Source organism: Temnothorax nylanderi, unplaced genomic scaffold (assembly GCF_030848795.1).
Source record: "Temnothorax nylanderi isolate EJ_2023f unplaced genomic scaffold, tnyl_v1.0 TNYL_tig0365_pilon, whole genome shotgun sequence".
In the NCBI taxonomy this organism is placed as follows: domain Eukaryota; kingdom Metazoa; phylum Arthropoda; class Insecta; order Hymenoptera; family Formicidae; genus Temnothorax; species Temnothorax nylanderi.
Window position 1 is genome coordinate 34,860 of NW_027249427.1, and position 23,636 is coordinate 58,495.

At 37.5% G+C, this 23,636-nt stretch overlaps 2 protein-coding genes and 1 long non-coding RNA gene across 3 annotated transcripts in view; 1 reads left to right on the forward strand and 2 right to left on the reverse strand.

The window, feature by feature from the left end:
* Positions 1 to 1,442: 1,442 nt before the first annotated feature.
* On the reverse strand, positions 1,443 to 3,301 carry LOC139781819 (uncharacterized). Its single transcript, XR_011720689.1, has 2 exons — positions 2,585 to 3,301; positions 1,443 to 2,497 (listed from the first exon to the last, which is right to left on the reverse strand). It is a non-coding gene; the product is annotated as an uncharacterized lncRNA (long non-coding RNA).
* Positions 3,302 to 3,383: 82 nt separating this feature from the next.
* Positions 3,384 to 8,059, forward strand: LOC139781818 (uncharacterized). Its single transcript, XM_071720717.1, has 9 exons — positions 3,384 to 3,766; positions 5,238 to 5,298; positions 5,375 to 5,521; positions 5,645 to 5,875; positions 5,957 to 6,265; positions 6,366 to 6,470; positions 6,758 to 6,915; positions 7,087 to 7,492; positions 7,704 to 8,059. The coding sequence occupies exons 1-9, from the start codon at positions 3,653 to 3,655 to the stop codon at positions 7,931 to 7,933; spliced, it is 1,761 nt and encodes a 586-aa protein (XP_071576818.1). The 5' UTR covers positions 3,384 to 3,652; the 3' UTR covers positions 7,934 to 8,059.
* A 323-nt stretch (positions 8,060 to 8,382) lies between these two features.
* Positions 8,383 to 23,636, reverse strand: part of Ret (Ret oncogene) — a 56,236-nt gene continuing 40,982 nt past the window's right edge. Inside the window, exons 10-20 of the mRNA XM_071720716.1 lie at positions 23,119 to 23,310; positions 21,419 to 21,585; positions 20,728 to 20,940; positions 20,295 to 20,397; positions 18,294 to 18,462; positions 14,009 to 14,313; positions 12,925 to 13,126; positions 12,475 to 12,604; positions 11,838 to 12,039; positions 10,756 to 10,934; positions 8,383 to 10,251 (exon numbers count right to left, since the gene is read on the reverse strand). Of these exons, the coding sequence (XP_071576817.1) occupies positions 9,842 to 10,251; positions 10,756 to 10,934; positions 11,838 to 12,039; positions 12,475 to 12,604; positions 12,925 to 13,126; positions 14,009 to 14,313; positions 18,294 to 18,462; positions 20,295 to 20,397; positions 20,728 to 20,940; positions 21,419 to 21,585; positions 23,119 to 23,310 (2,272 nt within the window). The 3' untranslated portion in view covers positions 8,383 to 9,841. The remainder of the gene's footprint in view (positions 10,252 to 10,755; positions 10,935 to 11,837; positions 12,040 to 12,474; positions 12,605 to 12,924; positions 13,127 to 14,008; positions 14,314 to 18,293; positions 18,463 to 20,294; positions 20,398 to 20,727; positions 20,941 to 21,418; positions 21,586 to 23,118; positions 23,311 to 23,636) is intronic.

Sequence of the window (23,636 nt, forward strand, 5' to 3'; positions counted from 1 at the left end):
GTCATAATCTCAAAATCTTTGAAATGAGACAATGTCTTGAAAAGTCATAATCTTGAAATATGAAAAATGGGACAATGTATCCGGAAAAATTATAGACCAAAGTGAACATATCGAAATAGCACCGTATCTCGAAATTCAAAAGATAGAGAGTAGACAAAGTATTTCAGAATTGTCTCGACAATTTTTTCAGAAATTTTAAAATTCCACAAGTCAATTGCTATATTTCGATACATTACAATTCTTACAATAAAAAGAAAAGGGAATTTATTTAGTACAGGGTAGGTAGTCCAACAATAAACCAGTAGTACACTACAAACCATTGCGATATTTCGTAAATGTGACATTGCTGTTGATATTCAACGACTCGCATTTAAATCCCTTTTCGGCTTCTCAATTAGTTAGCAGATCGCGCGAAAAACGACTGTTTGAGGCCACATTTTGTAAATTTTGGGTGACAAGAATCTTTTTCACAACACCTCCACGGAAAGTTCGACTTTCCATGCCTGTAGAGAGGGGCGAAAGCGGTCAATTTCACGCCAAGGCGGCATAGCGGGCGGAAAGTAACCACTTTCCTCCCTAGGGAGGAAAGTAACAACTTTCCTCCCTGTTTAGCGGGTGGAAAGTGGTCACTTTCCGCCCTAGGGAGGAAAGTGGTTACTTTCCACCCGCTATGCCGCCTTGGCGTGAAATTAACCACTCTCGCCTCTCTCTAGGCATGGAAGTCGAACTTTCCGTAAAGGTATTGTGAAAAATATCGTGTGCACCTCGGGGCGAAAGCTTTTTCAGACTCGTGTGATTGCCGCCCTCGCCTTTGGCTCGGGCGGCAAACTTCACACTCGTCTGAAAAACGCTACTTTCGCCCCTTGGTGCACAATATACTATTTCGTAAGTTTTACGTATTTTTCATGTTTTTGTAGTTATATCTATTATTTTTTTCATTATTATATAGTTTTGTGTGTGTATTTGGCTTTATAATTCTGTAAGCGACTTTTTTCTATTGCATTATTTTACCGTATTTGAAAGATAGAACATTTTTTTAATTTAAAAGTTGAATGGTTTTAAGAGTATACATATTTTAAAACGAGAAAAAATTTTTATATTTCTATATTTTTCGAAATACCCCGACCACTTAGTATTTTTTATCAATATTTTAAATTTTTTATCATTAAATCGAAGGTAATTTTATTATAAATTCAATCATATATAATAAAGTTATATTTTGAAGAACAATATTCAAAAATTAATCACAAACCCTTTGGTACACAATATTCGTTTCCGTTTATATGCTCTATTCTTCATGCAACACGTTCCGTTCATATCTTCCCGTAATAGAAGATGATGATGACAAATACATTTCGAGGACATTTTATATTTTGTTCGCGCTCGGGATGTGTGCGTGAAGGAATATTATAGCGAGTCGGGAATTAAGTTTAAATTCAGTCTATTAGCAACAGCCCGATTTATTATAAGTCCAGAATTACAGTTCCCCTCAATGTCAATTCGTTCGCATGTCCGCGCGCTCGCAAGTCCAAGAGTCGAATTTCTTTGTCTCCGGAGCCGGCTTCGTAGGATCTCTCTCTCTCTCTCTCTCTCTCTCTCTCTCTCTCTCTCTCTCTCTCTCTCTCTCTCTCTCTCTCTCTCTCTCTCTCTCTCTCTCTCTCTCTCTCTCTTTCTTCAAGGACATCGTATCCTTGAAGACTTCTCTCTGGAAAGATTTCAAACTTTTTTCGAGAAAGATTTTTCCGCGTTATAAAACTCAGTTGTGGTCACCCCACCGATCATTCCTCTGCATCTTTCACCGTGACCGCATGAGCATCGGATGCGCTTAATCTACATTGTATGCGTTTGATCGCGTCGCGGAAGAAGTCGGCCTTGTATAATCGCGATTTTACAAATTAAATAGTTAGGGGCATTAGCTCTATTATTGTCGGTTTTATCTCTATATTTTTCTGTGCGTCTAGATCGTTTATTCGGCGACTATTTTTAAGTGTGCAAATTAGGAATTTATGCATATTGCTTCACATCAATATTTTATTCCGCTTACAAAACTCGTCTTATAAGGAAGCTTGTATTTTATTTGATGCGTAGTTTGCTTCATCAATTCAACTTCATTTATTGCGCTTCCTCTATGAGAAACCCAAATCAATGAATACTAATAATTACGCATCAAATAAAATACAAGCTTCCTTATAAGACGAGTTTTGTAAGCGGAATAAAATATTGATGAAGAAATATGCATAAATTCCAATAAATACTAATAATAATCAATAAGAATCCACTCCTTGATCACCTCAAGCAGAGTTTTTTCCGTGCGGTCTTGCACTGGCACAATAAAATTTTTTTTTGTGCCACGTTTGTATCCACCAAAAATCCACTTTCCCTCGATTATTCGGCCACGATTGTATTTCCTTTTGCCGATTTTTGCTTCGTCTATTTCGACGATTATATTGGGCCCTCCAAGTTTCGCTGAATTCTTTTCGGCCCAATATATGCAAATCTATTATATTTAACATAACAAATTCTATAAATATATATCTATTTAACATATATTTATTGTATATTAAGTATATTAAATTATACTTACTTCTCGGCAAAAAGAAATCCAGTCAACAACCGAGTGCTGAGTAAGTTGTGCAATTCTGTGCACAAAAATATTTGTCTCGGAGGTCTTAACATAATAAAATATGCAGTCATCCTGCATATTGTTTCCAGGCTTAAGTTAGAATTGCTGAACCATGTATCAAATCTAACACTTCCTTTAAATGTGCATTGTTTCTTCACATATTTTTTATGTTTATTTTTCTCATATAATACTTTTCGACAACGAAATGAGAAATTATTTCTGTTTAATTTTAATTTATTATTGCACTTTGGATAATGTATTTTGTTACTTAATTAATTGAACGAACATTCATACTTCTGCAAAAATAAAAAATTATACTTTTCTCTTTTTTTCTTGTTTTACTTCAATTACATCTCACGTTTAATTTCCGCATTGAAAATCGATATCGTTTTAACACACTTTTGCTCTTTATCTTATCAATGTCAGGAAATTTATCTTCCTTTCAGGAATTAGGTTTCTGTTCGCGCTTTTATAATCTGTAGCGATTTGCGTGCTAAAAATACATAACTTATTCCAAAATTGAAAAGAAGTATCGATATATTCGATATTATCACGCTATACGTTCCATTATCTCTCCTCTTTTGAATCATAACCATTCGACGAAGCGAGTCGCTGGATGACTCCGAGTCATCGATGACCCGTCTTGTAGAGTCCGTTCTTGTCGACGACACGCGATGCAAGCAGTAGCAGTACCTGGCATTTCCAGCAGAGCCTTCCTCGCGTCGACGCGCAGTAGCTCGCGACCTCGCGTCCGACAGAAGTGATTGTTGTTGACGGTTGACGCCGCCGTTCCGCGTTCCGCGGTCACGTTAGTCACGTACTTACGTACGGTATTTTGCGTCGTTCGACGTGCGAGTCGCGTGCGAGTCCGGAAACTTTGGGATGGTAATCGGTGCCGCGACGAACATCCGAATTACCGTCGTCGCGATTCCGTCGCGCGGTTGACATGTCGAGGTCGGTGACACGTGCCGTCCACCGAATTGTTGCGCATCGTCGATCGAGCGGGCAATAACCCACAACCCAGAAGAAATGCGAGAGACGGTAAACAACGGCTTCCTCGTCGCCGCGGTCGTCCTGTGTTCCTTGACTGGATACGTCTGGGCCTCGCATTGTTATCCGGACTACTGTCTGGTGCAGAATCTGGTAAGTATATGACTTACTTCAGTCTTCAGTCGTCGGTTCCCAGGTTCCTCCGAAGTATCACATCGGCTGTGGATCTTCTTCTTCTTCTTCTTCTTTTAATTATGGCCGGAAAGCAATACTGCTCAAATAATGGCCAGGGCGAACCACTCGTCGTATAAGCCGCTAGCGGCGTCGTAAAAAAAAGTTGTAGGCCTCGAAAGGCGCCGATACACGGTACTGATAATGATAACACAATGCAGACAGTAACAGTCGCAATACTTTAAAAAAATGTTCCTTTCGGACAAAACACGTTCGAACTGGTCCGTACCCGTTGCGGCTATCGGCTGTGGATACTGTGTAGTGGGTGTCTCGAGGATCACGTGCTTTCTTCGCACGTCAACTCGCAGATAAATTGATTTATTAATAATTATATTAACTCTCTAATTATCAATGACATTAATTCCAGATAAAAATTAGATCGAAGATACGAGCCTTTTTTTTATCGTTTTTATAACTAGAATTGCTCAGATGTTGTCAGGGTGTTATCTTTGGAGCAAAGTACCACTTTGTGTGTCAATATAACAATGTTATATACAGGGTGTCCTTTTTCTTATCTTTTAACAATTATTTTTTTTAATTTAGAGGTAATTTTCCTTCAAAATATCGAGATGCCAATAATTTTCGAGTTATAAAAGAGAGAAAGACCAAAAGACTTTTAACAAATGAATTTTTTTTAGAAAGACTTAATTATAGAATACAAAACTTGAATTAATAGAGGGCAGTGATATAATAACGCGGTTGTTAGCGCGTGTTGTGGGTATACGTTGTTCTTTTTTTAATTAGGGGAGACCGGGGCTATGTATAATATAGAATGAATTACAAAACCGAACGTTTCGGCTCCACTTCAGGCAGGCTATATCTTCAGCGACAATAACAATAGAAAATAAATTTAAAAATCTTATATTCTCAAAAGTTTTTTTTTACAGATTAAATACTACGGAGCTAAAATTATATTTGTCAATTAATTTTTAGGTAAAGTTTTTAATAAAATTGTTATTTGAAGTTTGTCACAAAAGATATAATGTTAAAAATTGAAAAATTACTATAAACGGTGATATTTTCGCAAAAAGGCTAATTCCAAATTAATCTATCTTCCGCCGTTAAAAAAATTAATGGGCGAGTGGTGGACCACCTTGTATAACTTCTGTGAAAATGGCTATTATTCATATAGATATGACTAACGTTGATAATCAATTATTAATTTACTCATGATTGTGAGCAGGTAGATAATAAGAATCGATAAATAACAAAACGCTACTTTTTGCATTATGTAAGTGATCGACGATAAAAGCTGAAACAAAAGTATAGCTTAAAAGTATAGCTGTGTCACATTTAATCTTCATTTTCACCTCGAATTGACTAATTACCAATATCATGTGCAGAAAATTGCAAGACTTTATATCCAGAGTAAATTTATTTCTTCTTTTTTTAGACTCACTTGGGACCATCACCGGATTCCCAATGTGTACTGACAGCAGTACAAAAGGGGGAAGGTAGGAAACGATAATCTATAATAATTTGGGAGAATATCTCTCTCAGATTCGTTAAATATACCTCACGACTTTCTAGGTTGCGCGAAGCTAAGATTTGTGGATGCCGGAAAGCCATCCATGCGGAATGACGCTGCAATTTTCACGTTGTACGCGTATGTGAAAAACTTCGATAACGAAAAGGCGACTGCGTTCAATTTATCAGTCTCGGATATCAATTTTAATAGTAAGGAGACATCAACCGCTCTATCGAGATATTTAACCCGCTCGATATAAATATATATTTTTAATACCTCTCGTTGCCGTATACATTAAGATCTTGTAATCTTTTGTAATTTTTGTAAATCAGGGTTAATCACGCGTTATCAAAACATCCACGACGACGACGAGAACGCGTGCAGGCACATCGAGCTGTACGGGAACGCCAGCCATCCCGCGCCCAAAGACTTGTACGTGTCGTGCCCCTTCTCCGGTGCTGTGTACGAGAGATCCCCGTATCGCTTGGAGTATCTCGCGATCGGAAAACATTACGCGTACAGCAGAAAATACGTATTCCACGTGCCGCAGCACGATTTTATCGGTAGGTCTCTCATTTGTCTCTTTTCCTTTCCGTTTCGCGCGATCGCGTTCGCATAAATCTCTGACCGCGAATCTCTTCCAGAGGATAGTGTCCAGGTCAAAACGTTCACGCCCTTCGTATACATCGACGTGTCGGATCCGTCGGATCCGGCGTTGTACATACAACCGCTCCCGTCGACGTACAACGTGACGCAGTACAAGGCGTGGCTGATTAACAACGACACGAAGTCGACGATCGTTACCGTGATCGTGTCCGCGAGCAAGGACCACGAGCACGTGCGACACAACTTCTCGGCACCGGACGGCATCTATTACGTCAAAGTCGCTGCCCTGCATCCCGAGTGCGGCGAGCACGGATGCGCGAACAGCACGTCGCCCTGTATATACATAAGTAAATGCGATTTAACTCAAAATTTTCTTTTTTTTCTGTTTTTTTTGTTTTTCATTTCCGACTCTTTCTTCCAACGCCGCTAATTAACGTATTCTCACAGAACACGCGTCTCATCGACTGCTGATTATGATAATCAGCTTAATATGGATACCACCTACAATATTGTACGCGCTGTACCACGCGTTCAAGCTGTACAAAAAAAGCGGTGAGATTCTTTTTCCTCTCGTGAATATGTCTGACTCGTTCGCTTTTAGAGTCCCTCTAATCAGAGTCTGGCCAACTTGCAGTTCTGGCAAAATTCTGCGAGAGAGAGAAAGCGATATACATTCATATCGCTTTCTCTTTCTCTTTTATATCTCTTTCTCTTTCTGTTTCTCTTTGCAAGAAATGCCGAACCAATCAAAAGTTGCTACTGTATGGCCAGACTCTGATTAGAGGGACTCTAGTTCGTTTTGATAAATCATTTTTTCTTTTTTTTTCTTTTTAATACAGTTTTGAAGAGAATGACGATAAGGCCGAACTGCTTGCTGGTGTACTCACCGACGCATCCGTCGCACGTGAACGTAATGGAGGAGTTAGCAAAGTACTTACGATACTGTAATATCAATGCCATGATCGACATGTTCGACATCGCACAAACCGTCAGCAAAGTGAGTGATGAAATAAATCGACGATGTAATATTACGACAATTCCTTTCAAAGAGATAGAGATCCACAATTCGATAATGCGAGTTTCATCGATTTATTTAATAATAATTTTTACGGACGCGACAGTTCTCAGCGGGCAGATTCAGCGAAATAATCGTGTAACGTGATCGCAGGACCCGGGACTCTGGTGCAACACCGCGTTTCAGACCGCGGACGTTGTCCTGGTCGTGACGTCTCCGCCGTCGACGTCCGCGAAATTCGACGCGACGATCATTTATCGAAACGTAGACAACCACCTGTTGCGACTGCTGAAGGAGAACTATCCGCGGAGAAACAAGAGGTATTACGCGATACACCTGCCGTACTGCAAGTCGGAGCATTTGCCGGAGGAGGCGCGGCTCTTCAGGAAGTTTTGCATACCCGAGGACCTGACGAAGCTCGTGAAGACGATCCACGGTATCGTCTGTCTGCGATTCTTCCCGTCGTCGGGCCAGGAGCTGCTGGAAAGCATCAAATTCGCCACGGCAAAGATATCCGAGGACGAGACCGCGAACGCGACGAAGAACATCGAGGAGACCGGTGAGTGGCCTTATCGCGATCGACGCTCGATTTTGTTACCGTAGCAACACTTTGCTATCGCTTTGTTCTCTCTGTCTCGTGTATAAGTCCTCGATTTCTATATCAGTGATTGATTTTTCTGTATTTTATTTTTTCCTGCGCTCGATAATGCTATTATTTTATTATTATTGTATCAGCAATTTTACGTTCAGTCGTTCTGAATTTTCTTTAGACGATTTATTGCCACCGATCGTCGTACGAGAGACTGCAAATTGCGATGCCAATCGACCTCCTATCGAAGTCCGAAGGCCTGACACATCGGATAGCGGTGTCATACCTCAGTCTTTCATGACACGTATCGACGAACTGAATCTACTTGGTGAGATTGACGAAGAGAAATCCTTTGTCACTAATTCCGCGAGGAATGATTGCGAGTTTCGCATAGATAAGTTGAACTTGTGATTTTTATCTTTTTTTTTTATATGTGTAGTATGTATAGTTCGTAAGAGATTATTTTCTTATCATTTTCTTATCGATTGATTTTATATGTAACAGTTAATTAGAATAAATAATTTTCCATAAATTTCATCGGCTCGTCTTCAATGTTCTTGCATCCTGAAACTCGACGCACACGGCACACACACATAATTACATTGCATTTTGATTAAAAAATTTTTCCATTATATATAATCATGTTTTATGCCAAATTCATATAAAACAAAAAATATTTAAAAAATGTGCAGTGCCTAACGATAATAATATGAGTAATCGCTTTTTCGTCCTAATCTTTTTTTCTTATAATTTGTTTTATTATCTTCCTCCATTTTTTCTTCTCCAACTTCAAGAAGATCACCATTGCGACAGGAGGACAAGCGCATTGGGAATCAGGTAAGAGTAATATAATGGAATACTCCATTTTGAAGCATCTTTTATATGTTTTTGTGATATATCAGTTACAAGAAAATAATATGGCACAATATTAACCGGCTTGTAACACGCGTGCTCCACATCCTTGTCGTTAACGCCCCGGAGAGTTTAAAAAGGAAACAGGAAAAACATCGAACGCGTAGCCCGTAAACGTGTAGTAGTCGAAATCATACGCAGTCGTGATATATAAAATCTGTACGATAAGTAACTAGGCTAAATCGGTGGGTGGAATGTTGCATCTTATACATAAATACAAAAGGGACGATTCCGTTCCCAGTGAGGTACGGCGAAACACAGTCTTCTTCGGATATGACGTCGCGCTAACCGGAGCCCACACACGCGTCTCGTAAAAAATACTACTCTTACGCCTCGGTCGTTATCACCTCGATCTGCGTGCGATCTGCTGCTTCGTTGTGTCGGACACGCGAAAGGCACAAAAGCTAGTGCGACAATAGAAAGTATCTCGTCTCGAAAGGAAGCGTGACGATTAAAGTTTCGAGTTGAATACGGTGCCGTACAACTTCACAACCACGGATCTATCTATCAAAAAAGATTTGATGGAAGACCAAATGTGCAACTTCTCAAGTTTAAACAGTTAATATCGCTCGTAAATTACGCTTCGGGTGAAAATTTTAAAATTAACTGTGAAAAATGTTGTCTCACTTATTGCACTCCATTGAAGCTTGTACTTTTAACAGAGATTGCTAACGACAGTTATAGGAAACAACTTATGACCCTCAGTTTGGAAAGCTCGACATTCTCAATGAGCAACTATCCTCAAACCTCGTCACAGTTGCATGCTGTGACGTACGGAAGATTTTTAAATGCTGAAAGTACGATGATCTTTTTGAGAAATCGCACGAATGATTGTAATGCGTAACTATTATTCAATAGTATTAAAAGCGGTCTTACCAATGGCGATCAACATACAGCCGACTTTAAGTACATAAAAACACGGCAAATTAATTATTAATTTATACTTGGTATAGCAGCCGTTTTGCGCGATATAGTTTATCTCTAACTTCCTACAGAGCGTTTCGTTCGATCAAGAATTCTTTCAGGAATTCTTTCTGCGATATAATTTAAATCGCGACTTATTCAACTCCACGGAGTTAATATTTGCTTTTACAAATGCAGATTTTCATTCATCCAGCACATCATCGTGTCATCGTCATTTTGCGCAATTCCTTCTCATCCTATCGCGAATCATTCGTTTCCAATTACTCGCACACAATTCTCTTTCACACTTCCTTGTTAAATAAATATTCCTCTCTTTCTCGCATAATTTGTGATCAACAATTGCTCCCTCAATTAGTTACCTTTACTTTCTTTTCATCGTATATCCGCCTCGAGACAACGAAAGCTCGTTGAGACTCAGAAAACTGACGTTTTCTATTTTGAATTTCTCTCATTTGTCAAACGTCCAACGTGAGATTACGTCGATCAATTCGTCACGTTATTGTCGTTCTTGTCGTCGTCGTCCATGCTCCCAAACACCAAGAGATCCTCCGTCTCCGTCGATTTCTTTCCCTGCATATCGATGTAGGACTGAGGACGTTCGTTGGGAGGTGTTCTCAGGTCGTTCTCGCTGTTGCTGGCCACGCTGGTATTTCTCAGCTTTATCGGGCTTTCGTAATGATTGGCATTCAAGCTCGCGGATTGCTCGTTCACGTAGGGCGACTTTATGGATTCCTCGGGGAAGGACGCTATGGACGGCTGCCAGAGCGCCTGCAATTTGTCCACCTTGTCGCACTTGGTGACGGGCTCAGAAGATATCCGGCCGAGGTAGTTGACAGTGTCTGTCCTTAAAGTCCCGTTGGCAGTCCCGTTGTCAATCTGGTCGTTGCTAGAACCTGCAAAAGAGTTGACGAGAACTTTAAGATAATTCGAAATCGCGTATTATTTGAAATAGTTAACCCAGAAACGGGTGCCTGATTTCTTTTTGCATAAATGGTCACCTGGGGTAATTTTTACACTCTAATTTAAAGTCATTGTTATTAATTACATAATTTTAATTATTCTATAATTTATTAGTATTTGAGAATAATATGTATATAGATTTACTCAATATTTTCTGAAAAAAGTAGGGAGAAATAAAAGAATATTTAAAAAACGAAAAAAGCATATTAAAATTATTATGACGTAAGTTTCATTTTTTCGATACTGGAGAGTAAAAATCATCCCAAGCGCCCTTTCTCGGGTTAAACGACTGTTCATGATGATTGAGTCATGAGATCCAAATCAGTGACATTTGAAAATAATTTGGAACTGCCAAAATCCAGAAATTTTTTATCTCTTTGGAGTATTATAAATATTAATAAGGATAACAATATTTCGAATCGATTAATTTTACTTACCACTCGCGGTGCCCAAAATTGGCAGAGACGCAAAGTAGGCTTGATTATGGACGGTTCGTGGATTAAGATCGAGATACTCGACACCATCCTCCAGCATACGCTCCCAGTGGCTGGTTAGTTCCTTGAACGACGGTCGCATGCCGGGCTCTTGATGCCAACAGGACACCATCAACCTGTATCTGAAAAAATATAAAATAATATATCACTCGTTCTATCTACAATCGAATGAAGATGTTTTCTCAGAAGCTGTAAAAGATAGGAAATGACTTTCGTCTTCCGTTTGTGCGATAGAGAGAATGTACTTTTACGACGAGCTTTACGACGAGCTGAAATAGTTAACCTACTTTATTTTAAGTACTGGCACTTTTCCAACGCTTTTCCAAGGGCATAGCTTTGGCAATAGTTTAATTGAAAAGACCACGTGCACGTCACGTTCGAAGGTTCGGTCATTTCTCTTTATTACCATTACTTCATATCACATGTTTATCACTATGTTATTAATTCAGTAATTTGTAGTCACACGGCATATGTATTAAGGTTGACTTCGCAGTACAACGATCTAATCTTCAGAGAAGATGAATGTTTCACATGTGATATGAAGTCACGCTACTATAATCACGAACTCCCTGTGATAATTACGTACGAGTCCCTCGTAATTATGAATATCGCATAAGTAACAGTTACACACAGTCCTAGGTCCTTTGATTTTATCAGCGTTGGTTAGTCAGCTAAGTTAACTTTCAATTAGAACTCGGAAAAAGCTAAGTTTTAAAGAACGTAAATTGCAATTTTCTAAAAAGATAATGAGGAAGAATGTAAGAAGGAGAAGAAGAAGAGCGAGAAAGAAGATAATAATAAAGAATAATTTTCATATACAAAGACAACTATGAAAGAGAAATAGTAGTCGTTATGTTGAAAGCGATCAGCAAAAGTAATTTTTCTGTAAAAGACAATTATAAGAAATATTATTTAATAGGTAGAACTAAATTTCTAAAGTGGGTTTAAGATTGATGATTCTTAAGATTAATGAAAGTTAAAGCGCTCTAAATCACTAGAGGATGAAACGATTGTTAAGCACTTACAACTGTTGCGAGCAATTAGACGGCTTCTCCATGCGGTAGCCCGCCTTCAGCAGATTGTAGAGATTATGTACGTCCACTCCAGGATACGGGGAGGCTCCTAACGTGACTAACTCCCACAAGAGCACGCCGAAGCTCCAAACGTCCGATTTGCTGGTATACACATGGTCAGCCAGGGATTCCGGCGCCATCCATTTTACGGGCACTGCGGGCACAAACCGTAAAACCTTGGATAACGCGAAGTAACAGTCGGGCTCGCGCGAGTCATTAAAGGTGTTTTTCCCGTGAATCCGTCGAGAGAATTACGACCCGGATTACTCCGTCGTGGTTGAATTAGGATCGTTAGTATTAAGCTTGCTAAAATATTGTCTGCACCTCGCAATATTGCACTTTTCAATGCTGAATTACGCTTTTTGTCTAATAGCTTAAATTTATCATTGCGATAAGATTATAATTTATAAGATTTATATGATATTTTTGTGTAGGTTGCATTCGTATTATTGAAGGAACACTGATCTAAATAGTTATTTAAGATATGTTGTTATGATTTACTACGTTATATTTCAATGATGAGAGAATATAACACAAAGTCTGCAAATTGCGAGTCCGGAGTAGAAAATTAATTAGTGGACGATCTCACCTCGTCCCTTGCTTCGCTTCAAATACGCATCGTCTTCATATACATCACGAGTTAGACCAAAGTCCGAGATCTTGCAAACCTTCCCGGCTGCGAGCAAAACATTCCTCGCTGCGAGATCCCGATGCACCAACTGCAATGCGGAGGAAACTTTGATTAATTGCTAATGACTTGACCGAGAGTCGACTTGAGACATTTCACGACTTTGGCATTGCCTTCGAGAGAATTGGAGAGAGAAATGCAATCGAATGCCCTTAAATTTCATTAACTAAGTTCTAAGAAAAGTCAATTTAAATACTGATAGGATTCTATTATCAATTTTCAGTTAACTCTATTATATGTCTTAGACATTCTTAGTTTAAATATTTCGTAAAAACAATAAGTTCAGTGTAATTTAGAAAAAAAAAAGAAAATTCCAGATAATTTAATAGATATTTGGAAATGGTATTATACCTTAATATCGGCCAGATATGCCATCCCTTTGCTTATTTGCCAGGCGAACGAGAGAATATCGCGCGGCGTTATCGTATAGTTCAATGCATTATCGCTGCATTGCGATTCCTCACTGGCGTTGATCGGCGAAGTGGAAAGCAGAGACGTCGGTGCGGGTATTCTACACTCCGACTCCAAGTGCCGGCTGCGCCTCAGATAGTTACTGAAATTTCGTGTAAATTTATCCTATAAGCCGCATTGTCCGGGAAATTGGTGGTCAATAATCCGTCCGTTCCTGAGAAACTTGGATTGCGATGGACAGGGGATGGATCTCCCGGCATGTGCATCACGTCCGCGGAAAAATTTAATTACCGAGAGCAACTGGTTTAAAAGGTTGTTGTCCCCCCCTGGCAGTGGTGGAATTCCATGCGGCGGAATTCCGCATCGCGATAAATTCCCCCAGAGTTATTTCCGCGTTTGTAAGTCCGCCGCGTTCGTTGCAACGTCGTTCATTTAGACGTGTATATGGGGCATTGTTGGCATAAATAGAAGATAAAACTGTTCGACTTTTGATGCTATCTCTCGACTATAACGAGACAATGAAAATACTATGAATACCAAGCAGTAATATCCGTGCGCTATTCGGCTATTTGTTCGTCTTTATACGCTTAACAAAAGAGAAAAATTTCCCTTTAACTTTCTGGAATAATACATTAGTTTAAGTCCTTTGCTAGATCTTTCAAAATATTATCTGTTACAACATATATATTTATAATACATTTATGTAAATTATAATCACATTTATTCTCATATTGCTAAAATAGAAAAAATTTGCAAATATAAGAAATAACAAAATAAACATAAATACAAGATTTCTCTAATTTAATCTTGAAAAATGGGTGTTATTCAGCATCTGAAGAAAGATAGAGTTATCTGCGTGTAAGTTAAAGCTATAATTTCGACAGGCATGACGCACGAATCGCGTCATTCCGCTTCCAGCGGGCGTAGCAGGACTTTTATCGATAAGACCAGAAGCTCGTGAAACGGAAAGGTCATAAATAGCGTCAGGACAGCGACGGTCGGATATATCACGGCGCGCACTTACCGTAAGGAGCCGAATTCGGCGAATTCGATGATGAGATAGACGGGCGCGCCCGTTGTCGTGCAAGCGCCTAGCAGCCGAATCACGTTCGGATGCTGCGCTTCCTTCAACAACTGGTATTCAGACAGTAGATCTGCCAGTTCAGAAGCACACGCGTCCTCCTTCAGGGTCTTTACCGCGACGATCGTGGGACCGGGAATTCCACCGATGTTCATAGCTTTAGCGCGCAAGACGCGCCCGAATTCACCCTCGCCCAGCACCTGTTCGATTTTCAGGAGCGATCGTGGAAATTCCCACTTCGGATCCGGCTGAAATTCCACGCGAAAATTCGGAAGTTAGATATGTTCATGATCAATTTCATATTTTACCACAAGTTCACTCGGATTAACGGATAACGATCTTAATTTCTTTTCTTGAAGTCATATAGAGAAACTTTCAGTCGTTGATAGGCTAACATTTTGACGTTATATCTTTAGACACTTATTCGTTTGACCTATATTTACATCTAATGTCGTGATGTTAGTTTGTTATCTTATTGTAATCACTTTTATTTTACGAGAAAGACTCTATTTTTATATTCGACAACGTTTGGCTAATGTCGTGACAATTCGACCATTGGTTTTGGTCAGATTAATCGTCAAGGCTTTTTCGACCATGGGTTTTGGTCGTTTCTAAATTGTTGTTCTAAATTCACTTTTATTTTAATTTTTGTTTGCTTTCTCTGCAACGCGTGTAGAACAATTCGAGAAATCCTGAACACGAAGATGGAGAACGCTTGCACGATTAATAAATCCTTTCGAGCTTGTTACGATAAGAGCTCTACTACCTCTAATCCAGTGTTACGCCTCGGTGGAACATGTTTCCAGGTTCGTGTCAGACAATATCTGTACGGCATTACTTCGCGCAAGTCGCTTCGCAAAGGACGCGAACGGATACTCAATTAAACGACGGTTCAAGAATGATAATAGGATCACGTAGCTAATGAGAAATACCCCTCTACGAATTAATAGTCACCTTGAATTAGTATTAGCATATTATAATTAGCATATTATCCACTGAGAATTTCGCTACAAGATCTTGGATTAGACATAATTCGTATCCATTAGTTACAGAGATTAGTTTTTAATCATTAAATTGTAATATAAGTCATTAACAGAGATTGTATTTAGAAGGAATAACAAATTGGATATTTTTTTACATTCCGCTTTATTTTGCAAAGAATCGCGATCTCAGGAATCTTTTCTCCCGGCAGTATGATAGAACTTTTTCGGAACGGAATGCTTCTCGATGTATAAATTTTGTAACGTGCTGACTCCGTGATATTCAAAATGATATTACCGTGTTATTTTCGACATCTCCGAAGAATTTTCTTCGAAAGATTGGTATCTATTTTTTATTGAAGTGACAAAAATTCATAGAGACCGTATTTTTGCTTGAAAAATGACATGGCTTTAGCATAGAGTTTCGACCTTTTCAATTTCACAACTTTCAAGCAAGGTTATTGAGTACGTCACGTTTTATACGGTAAACAAGAAGCTAAACAGACCTTGCTGCGCATAAGTAATTTAGCAAACAAACTTGCGTAGAATCTATTTTGAGGAAATTAATTGTTAATTAAAGCAGATTAATTTACGCCCCGATCAAAGAAATTTTGTTATAAAATCACTCCATTCAAAAGTTTGATGATGAAGAATGAAATTTGCATGACGTAAAAATCCTTTCGATGAATTCGCGTGTACATCACGAAAGGGTTTACCTTCGTAAACCTACTGTTCACTGAGCCGCACATGCCATGTTAGAGTCGATCCGACTTCGTTTCGACTTTATTGAATAAAAGTGACTTTATCTCGCTAGTGTCGCTTCAGGAACACGCCTCGCGAAGAATAGAAATATCGTGAATTTTTTCCAACGACAGTTCGCGGCTTTACTTGTCTTATTTTATCGATATTTTTATCGTATTCTTTCATTTGATTGTGGATACTCCAAACAACCGAAAGTGCATCCCTCTTTGTTTTTTTATTTTATTTAAAAAGAACAGAAAAAAGTTTAGGTATGTAATAAATATTATTTCATTAACTTGAAATTTGAATATTGTCCAAAGAAAATAGTAGATTAAATGCGTATAAGATGTATATTATATATTAAATTTTATATTTTGTTGGATTTTATTATTTTACGAGATATGTTTGCATATTCCGAGCTTTTGTGGTATTTGAAGGAGATGCAACGAAGTATATTCGCATTCCACTTTAAAGGGTAAAAGAAGGGATTTTCAGTTGAAAGGTTCTTTTTATTAACTAGACCTTCTTACGAAATAAGAGAAATCTGCATAAAGTAAGATACTTTGTGTTTCAAGAAGATCCTTGACAGTCCTCTGTAAAAAAATTTTGTCGACCCTCATATATATTCTCAAGCGTTGTTAATTACGCCAAACAACTTTAGGAATTGTTCCGAAATGCGGGAGAGATGCCAAGTCGAACTTTAATTTCGGTGTAATTTTGAGGGCAAATATACGAGTGCTAAAAAGTTTCCGTAATCAGGGGGGGGGGGGTGAGCGCAGACGTTAGATAAGAGAGATTCCTTTGCGTATTTTCAAAGTAAATTACAAGTCTCTACGGGCCAAGAGCGATATTCACGATCGTAACGTGAGAAGCGCGCGGTGAAATACGCGATTGCTCGAGATATAGAAAACAACGATGCGAAAAACGACAAGATGAGAAACCGCCGGACTTTTATTTCTAAAAAATAATAAAATGCTGATAAGTCTCTTTTTCCGCGTAATCCCTGATATAATGTGTATAAAATTCGCAAAGTATCACATTCTCATGAAAAATATTCAAGACTTTTTACGAAGAATCTTTGAAGGTGTTCAAAATTTTAGATTAAATCTTAAATTGAAGCAATCTCAATTTCTTATTCCCTCATTAGTAGTCAGCTGGAGCGCCGTATCCTTCCAAGAGAATGCGGGGCATCCAAGAGCAATTCTCCTAAGAATACGCGCATTTATTTTGCGGAAATGCGTCTTCCGCGATTTAACGCGCTTCTAAGAGATGGACGATCGAGCGCGAGCAACGACACTGCTAAACAAATATCCTGAACTTGAAGACCTATAACCGAAAGCTTGACCGAGTTTCCGAGGCGCGTTTAGATTCCGAGAATCAACCCTCTTGAAGTCTCGCGCTTCTCCGTGCGGAAAGCTGAGGGAGCTTATGCGCTTTAGCACGCTGCTTGCGGGATTTACGCGGATGCGCGTCAACACGCGAGCACGCACGTACGACATATCACGTGCAGGAGGCGACTACACGGAGAAAGTCTCTGCAGATCGTGTTGCGCAGTTAAGTACTGACACAGCTGTGCAAAGATGGCGATTTTTACGATTTTTCTTCACGTGAAGGAAATTTATTTAAAAAATAAATAAAAGTGAGAAATTTATTTCCCCCTGTGTTAAAAGTTTCTTTCACGCAAAACTTCTTGGTAGATGTGAAGCTATGATCACTTTATTCGCAACAATATTGAGCGTTGGTGGTTTTATTAAATTTTATTATATATATGTGACTAGAAAAAATTAATAAAAGAAATGAAAAAGAGAAGAGCATTGAATTCATATGTGTTTGTCTCATTCTTGGCATTTTCTTTCTTTTATTTCAAGCGCAACAAATGTGCATGATTGTGAAGAAATTATAATTTCTTTTTTAGTGATAAATGTTCATTGAACTATGTTTGGAAACCTCTCTGCGAATTGCAATATTAATTCACTAGCTCAGACGTGGCGCGATAATCTGGATATGAAGTGGCTTACAGAATAATTGAATATTATTATTCGAGAACTGTTAAAGAACGCCCATTTTATCTTGCATTTTTTGCTGGAAAGTCTGCCGCCGCTAGATAACACCGACGTTAAAGTAATGAGAAAGTTTCTGCAACTTTGCACACTCTGTATCTTAGATAATGTCTATTCGAGAGTAATATATTGAAAAGATCAAAACTCAATATTCACTGTTACAAACGTAAAGTATGTATCTTCTACCGATTATCGTGCTTTTGTAATAAATAAAGAAACAATTTAATTTTTTTTTCCTAATCATAAGTACTTTTTACGACAAGAAATAGAGATTTTATGACACGGAAATCTTCCAATAAAATTATACAAATTTTAATTCAAGATTTTTCACCCCAAGAATGAGGTAAGCCCTATAATTTTCAGGTTTATCTAATTCTTATGCTAAATTTTTCCATTTCTAGTGGATGATATCAGTAGATATTCTGACCGAGGTAAAAGATTTCTTACCGGGGATGTCTTCGGTAACAATAGATGACGATTCGCCGCCGTGAACGTGTCCAAACCGATCAAGAGACCATCGCCGCGATCGATGTAGTCGGACGGCAAAATACCAATACCATTTGCCGCATCGTCCACCCTGTGTTTGCATTCCCGTCGAGCGCCCTTCACCGCCATCCTGGAACGCAGAGCATCGCGATGCGGAAGACGAGCTATGTTGGCTCATGAAGCTATTTTGGTTTGTGGAGTGAAATGGGATAATTGGAGTTGAGCTTACCGTACCCATTATCAATTATGGCAGTGTAAATTACTTTAGCCTTCTCTACGATAGTAATTATTAATTATAATGAGATTACGTTGTATAATTAAATGTAAAATTGAGGTTTTTTTCTTAATAAAAAGTAAAAGAATAAAAAGAAATTATTGCAATAAATATTTGATCACAAGATAAAATATGGCCGGTATTCATAGCGAGATCTTATATATAAGATTGTCTTAAATTCATCTTTAGATACTCCGTAGCCGACAATCTTATATATAAGATCCGACTATGAATACCGGCCATGTTTAATCTTTTTTCTTTTGTTTTGATCGAATCATTTTAAGAGTGTATTAATGCAACTTAGCGGAAGTTAACCCATTGTGGTCACTCTGATGAGAGAGAAATTCTAGTAGACATTGACCCAAATTCGAAAGTTTATAGATAGCTCGCACAGGCTTGTGAGTTTAAATTGCATATACAAGGTATGCCAGCGTCCACAATATCTCTCGCTAATGTAATAGAAATTTATTTGGCAAAAGTTGAATGCTAAATTTTCAGACACATCCAGTTTTAGTTTAAAATTGTCATACAAAAAAATGATAAAAACGCGATATAAAATAACCAATTAAAATATACCTAAAAATTCACTAAAAGAATAAAAGTGAAGGTAACCAATTGCAAGCTGTGAACGTAAAGAGGAAACGTGCTATCGCAACGTGCATATCATTGAAACTTTCCCAATTCCGCTCTTTGCCAGAAACTTTCGAGTTCGACTTTACTTCTGGGCAAGTTAAACAAATATATTCTTTCCTCTCGTGAAAAATTCTCTCGATTTGTATTCTTGCAATGAATTCTTTGATATGTGCCAGAAAGTTATAAAATTCAAAAATATATCTGGTTATATATACATATATAATATAAAGAGAGATAAATTACAGATTTTTAAACGGAATTGACGTTGAGCGACGAACTTACTTTGCATATAACAATCAAACTTTTATGAATGATCAATTCGTGCTATCTGCGCATTACTTCTAGGAATAACGTTTTAAATAATATCTAGGAATAAATTTTATACTTCGGTATTAATAAATATGCATTAATCTCCACAATTATACATTTTCGTTTTACATCTGCGTCTTTTTGTATAATCCCGGAAAGCTTGAGATTAAATAAACCATGTCCAAATCCCGGTTACTACAAGCTTCACAGAGCCCTTAATTCCTTGTAAACATAAGATTCGAACCGATAAGCTCTGCACAAGCCACTGGTCCAGAAGCGATTCACTAAATCCTTTTAAGATCCATGCGGACCAAAAGACTTCTAATAAGATATTGTCACGTTCTACCATCTTACAATCCATCGTAACGATATTAGATTTTCCAAGCAAGTTTTAATATTTCTCTTCCACCGCTATTTTAATTTCAATCTAACAATAAATAAAATAAATCTAATATATATATATTATATAAGTCTAATTAGACTTATCTTATTTATCGTTAGATTAAATATATAAATTTATATCAATTTATATAAGAATAATATGTATATAATAAATTTATTTATATTTTTTCGTGCAAGAGAAAGAGAATGTACTTCTCTTTCTCTTGCAAGAGAAAAATTATGTGTTTCTGTGAAGAAGACTTATATGTATACAACTTTTTATAATGTATACAAAGTCGCATTGGAAATAATTTTATCTGATTTTATAGTGTTATCTTGTATAATTAACTGTTCTGACGTCTTACCTATATCTCCACATCACGAATGACCCCACAATCACGATCAACACAAACAGACTAGCTCCGATGACACCCATCATGCATGTGGGGCCGCACGGTCCGCTGGACGCTGCAAAAGCGTAAAGGACAAAGGTTAGCGCTGCTTGATAAAGTGAAAAATAGGCCGTTTGATGTAAAATTTGATGCAATATTAAGAGGAAAGATCATGTAATTTTTTTTCAACCAAAAACGTTGAAAGTGGAATATTTGATATGATTGGTTGATTTGTTTGAAATATTAGTTTTAAATTTCAATACACACACACACACACACACACACACTCAAAGCTTTTATAAATATTTACGCAACAGTTACACTTAAGCTTCTCTGTGATTTAATATTGCCTGGCACAAATAATTTCTATGAAAAAGAAAATGGGAACAAAGATGCGATAACCGACCTTTTCGCGCGCCCAACACGACAACCTCGTTTCCTCGATCACGTAATTTTCCGGTGCCCAGTCGTTCCTCCCTTGTCGTTCCAGGCACGTCATTTCCTTGCAAAAAGGAGTCCACTCCGCAGGTGCATTGCATTACATCGTTGCAGATGCAAGTATTCAGGCCGCTCTTTATGCCGCGGCCGTCGTTGTTCATGTGAGCGAGAAAAACGTCAGCTAAAAACGCGAATACAACCACTCTTAGATCGATCGAGTGCTTCTCGGAGAAAAGTATAGTAATCCTTCTTTTAAACCCTTAAAGCCCTTTCGATGAAATACTATACTACGACATTACGAAATCCTTTTAAATGAAAGATTTTTGAACGAAAGGACCCAAAAGTGTCTATGTCAAGGTCGAAAATCTAAAACACGGCTCTATATGCTAACATCTTTTCTACATGTATCTCATCTAGAACCTATAGTATCGTTTTAAAATCACTTGGAACTTTAGAGATTCTGAATTTTAGGTTCTTTAAGAAAACTATTTTCTCTTTATTTTTTTATAAAAGCGCTTTAATTGTCGTAAATAATTTGCTATTTGATCATTTATTTTTCACAATACGATGAACCCCCATGCGATGGTGTTGTGACATTTTTTTAACACGGCCGATTTTACTACACTAATCTGATCGACGAAACAACACATGCGACTCACATTCGACGGTGCAGTCTTGCGGACATATATGTGGAACGTTGCGCTCCAGTTCGTCGCATTCGTTGTCCGGACAGTACAACAGATTCGGAGAACAAGTGGAATAATATTCCGACATTTGAGTAGCGTTGTTGCTCCTCCATACGCATCGACGGTTGAAACTGCCCTTGCTACGCATAAATTCATTATTAATGCCTTCTTATGATTATTCACGAGATACGGAAAGAGGTTCATATAAAGTGTTACAAGCTATTTTTTTTTTCAGAATTACTAGGAGTAGCTTCCATTATACGGATTATATTATATTAAACGGTAAAGAAATAATATTCTTAGTCATACATTATTTTATTATAAATTTAATCTTAAATCGATCCGACTAAAATAAATTTAATTTATATTATACTTTTTTAAATTTTTATTTAGAAAAATAAAATATGTGAATTTAATTTGGTAATAAAAATTAATTAGGGAAAGAAGGATATAAAATATAAATTAAAAAAAATTTACAGTAATGAATTAAATAATAATAGACATTTTTTAAACAAACTTCTTTTAGAATTCTAATAATAAGCGATGTTTGTTCCAATATAATATTAAATTGGCATTTTTTAATGCAGGAAACAAACTTAAATGCGAAAACGATAATAATCGTTATTTTATTCTGACAAAGCAAAAGGAAAGAAAGGAATAGAAAAAATAATCCGTCGTATTAACATCTTTTACCTTATCATATCAGAAAACGATAATCGTCAAGAGGAATACAGAAAGCAAGTCAAGTGGAACCTAATGGAGGAGCCATAAACCTGGACGCGCTATCATCCGAAATCGTTACGATGAAATTGTGCCTCGTGGCGATGTGATGTTCTTCCGGGAAAAAGAACGAAAGTAATGACCCAGTCTTCTCATTTATTTCATTGTAGAAAATCACCGTCAATTCCGAGACACAATGATAGTGGAGGTTCGATATGGATTTGCTTTGTATATAGAGATAAAGAGTCGCTATCGGTCAATAGTATTTTTCAAACAATGGCTTCTATATTTATTATTTGAAAACTTATTAATTTTATCTAAATATGCTTTCGCATTTTTCCTCAAACAATATAGACCTCTTGTTAGACTTATCATAAAATAAAAGTAAAATAAAATAAGTAAAAAAAGGTATACAATGAAAGATTTAGTAAATTGAAAATTCTTGATACACATAGAAGCAAGTGGGATTATGCGCCATTTTCCAGCGATGTAATTATAAAGTAAGATATGCAACATTTGTGGAACGCAAGCACTTTGTGGAATGCGCTTCTGCTGTTAAACTCTAGTAGATTTACACCACTTGGAAATTAAAGGAAACGTTCCTGTCGCATAAAATAAGAAACGGTATAACTTGACGAAAGTTCTGCCAATAATTATCTACACGGCAAAATAGCAGACAATTAAAATTAATTATAATCCTAGTAATAATTAACATTATAGAATCTATAGATGATAGATACTAATTATTATCTCGTCTCATATATAATCACAATTCGATCTCTTTAACATTGATTATTATGTTTATAAAAGAAAATTACTTTAATCGTTATTAAAGAGATATTGGATCTTTTAAATGAAATTCCCAAGGATTCTTGTGGTATTTACCATACAAAAGGATTATGGTTGCTCAAAGAGACTTATATGCAGTCTGAGGAAGAATAGATGATACACACCTAAGAACTCCGCTGCCAATTCCGCAGGACTTTTCGCATTTCTCGCGTGTTTCCGCGTTCGCACACAAGTGCATTTCCTCTTGAGCCGATTGCCCGCACGTGACGATCTTCGATTGTAGTACGTCAACCAGATTCACTCGCAACGTCTTGGTCGTAGCAGTACCATTTACTCCGATCCATCTTAATTTCAGTCTGGTGAACAAATCGATATACCGTATTATGCTCACGTGACAAGAAGCTTCGCTCTGGACGGGCAAAATGTCGTTATTCATCGACCCGGCGTGATCGAGACGCAAATCTTCTCAAGACGCCATTAGTTTAATTATTTTTCGCGCTTATAATTTTCATAGTGTTTAATTAAATCAATTTCAAAACTTTGAGAACAAATACATTCCTAATTAAGGCGATAAAAATATAATATAAAGTATCAAAGTTTTTTTTAAATCTTATTGATCTTCTTTTAGTAAAAATACTTAAACGATATAAGTATCTTTAGTTAAGATAAAATTGGCGATGCT

Coding starts and splice junctions, on each gene's coding strand:
- LOC139781818 (XM_071720717.1), top strand. CDS start 3,653: ATGCGAGAGACGGTAAACAACGGCTTCCTCGTCGCCGCGGTCGTCCTG. Junction 6,471..6,757: donor CAAGCTGTACAAAAAAAGCG/GTGAGATTCTTT, acceptor TTTTTAATACAG/TTTTGAAGAGAATGACGATA. Junction 6,916..7,086: donor TCGCACAAACCGTCAGCAAA/GTGAGTGATGAA, acceptor ACGTGATCGCAG/GACCCGGGACTCTGGTGCAA.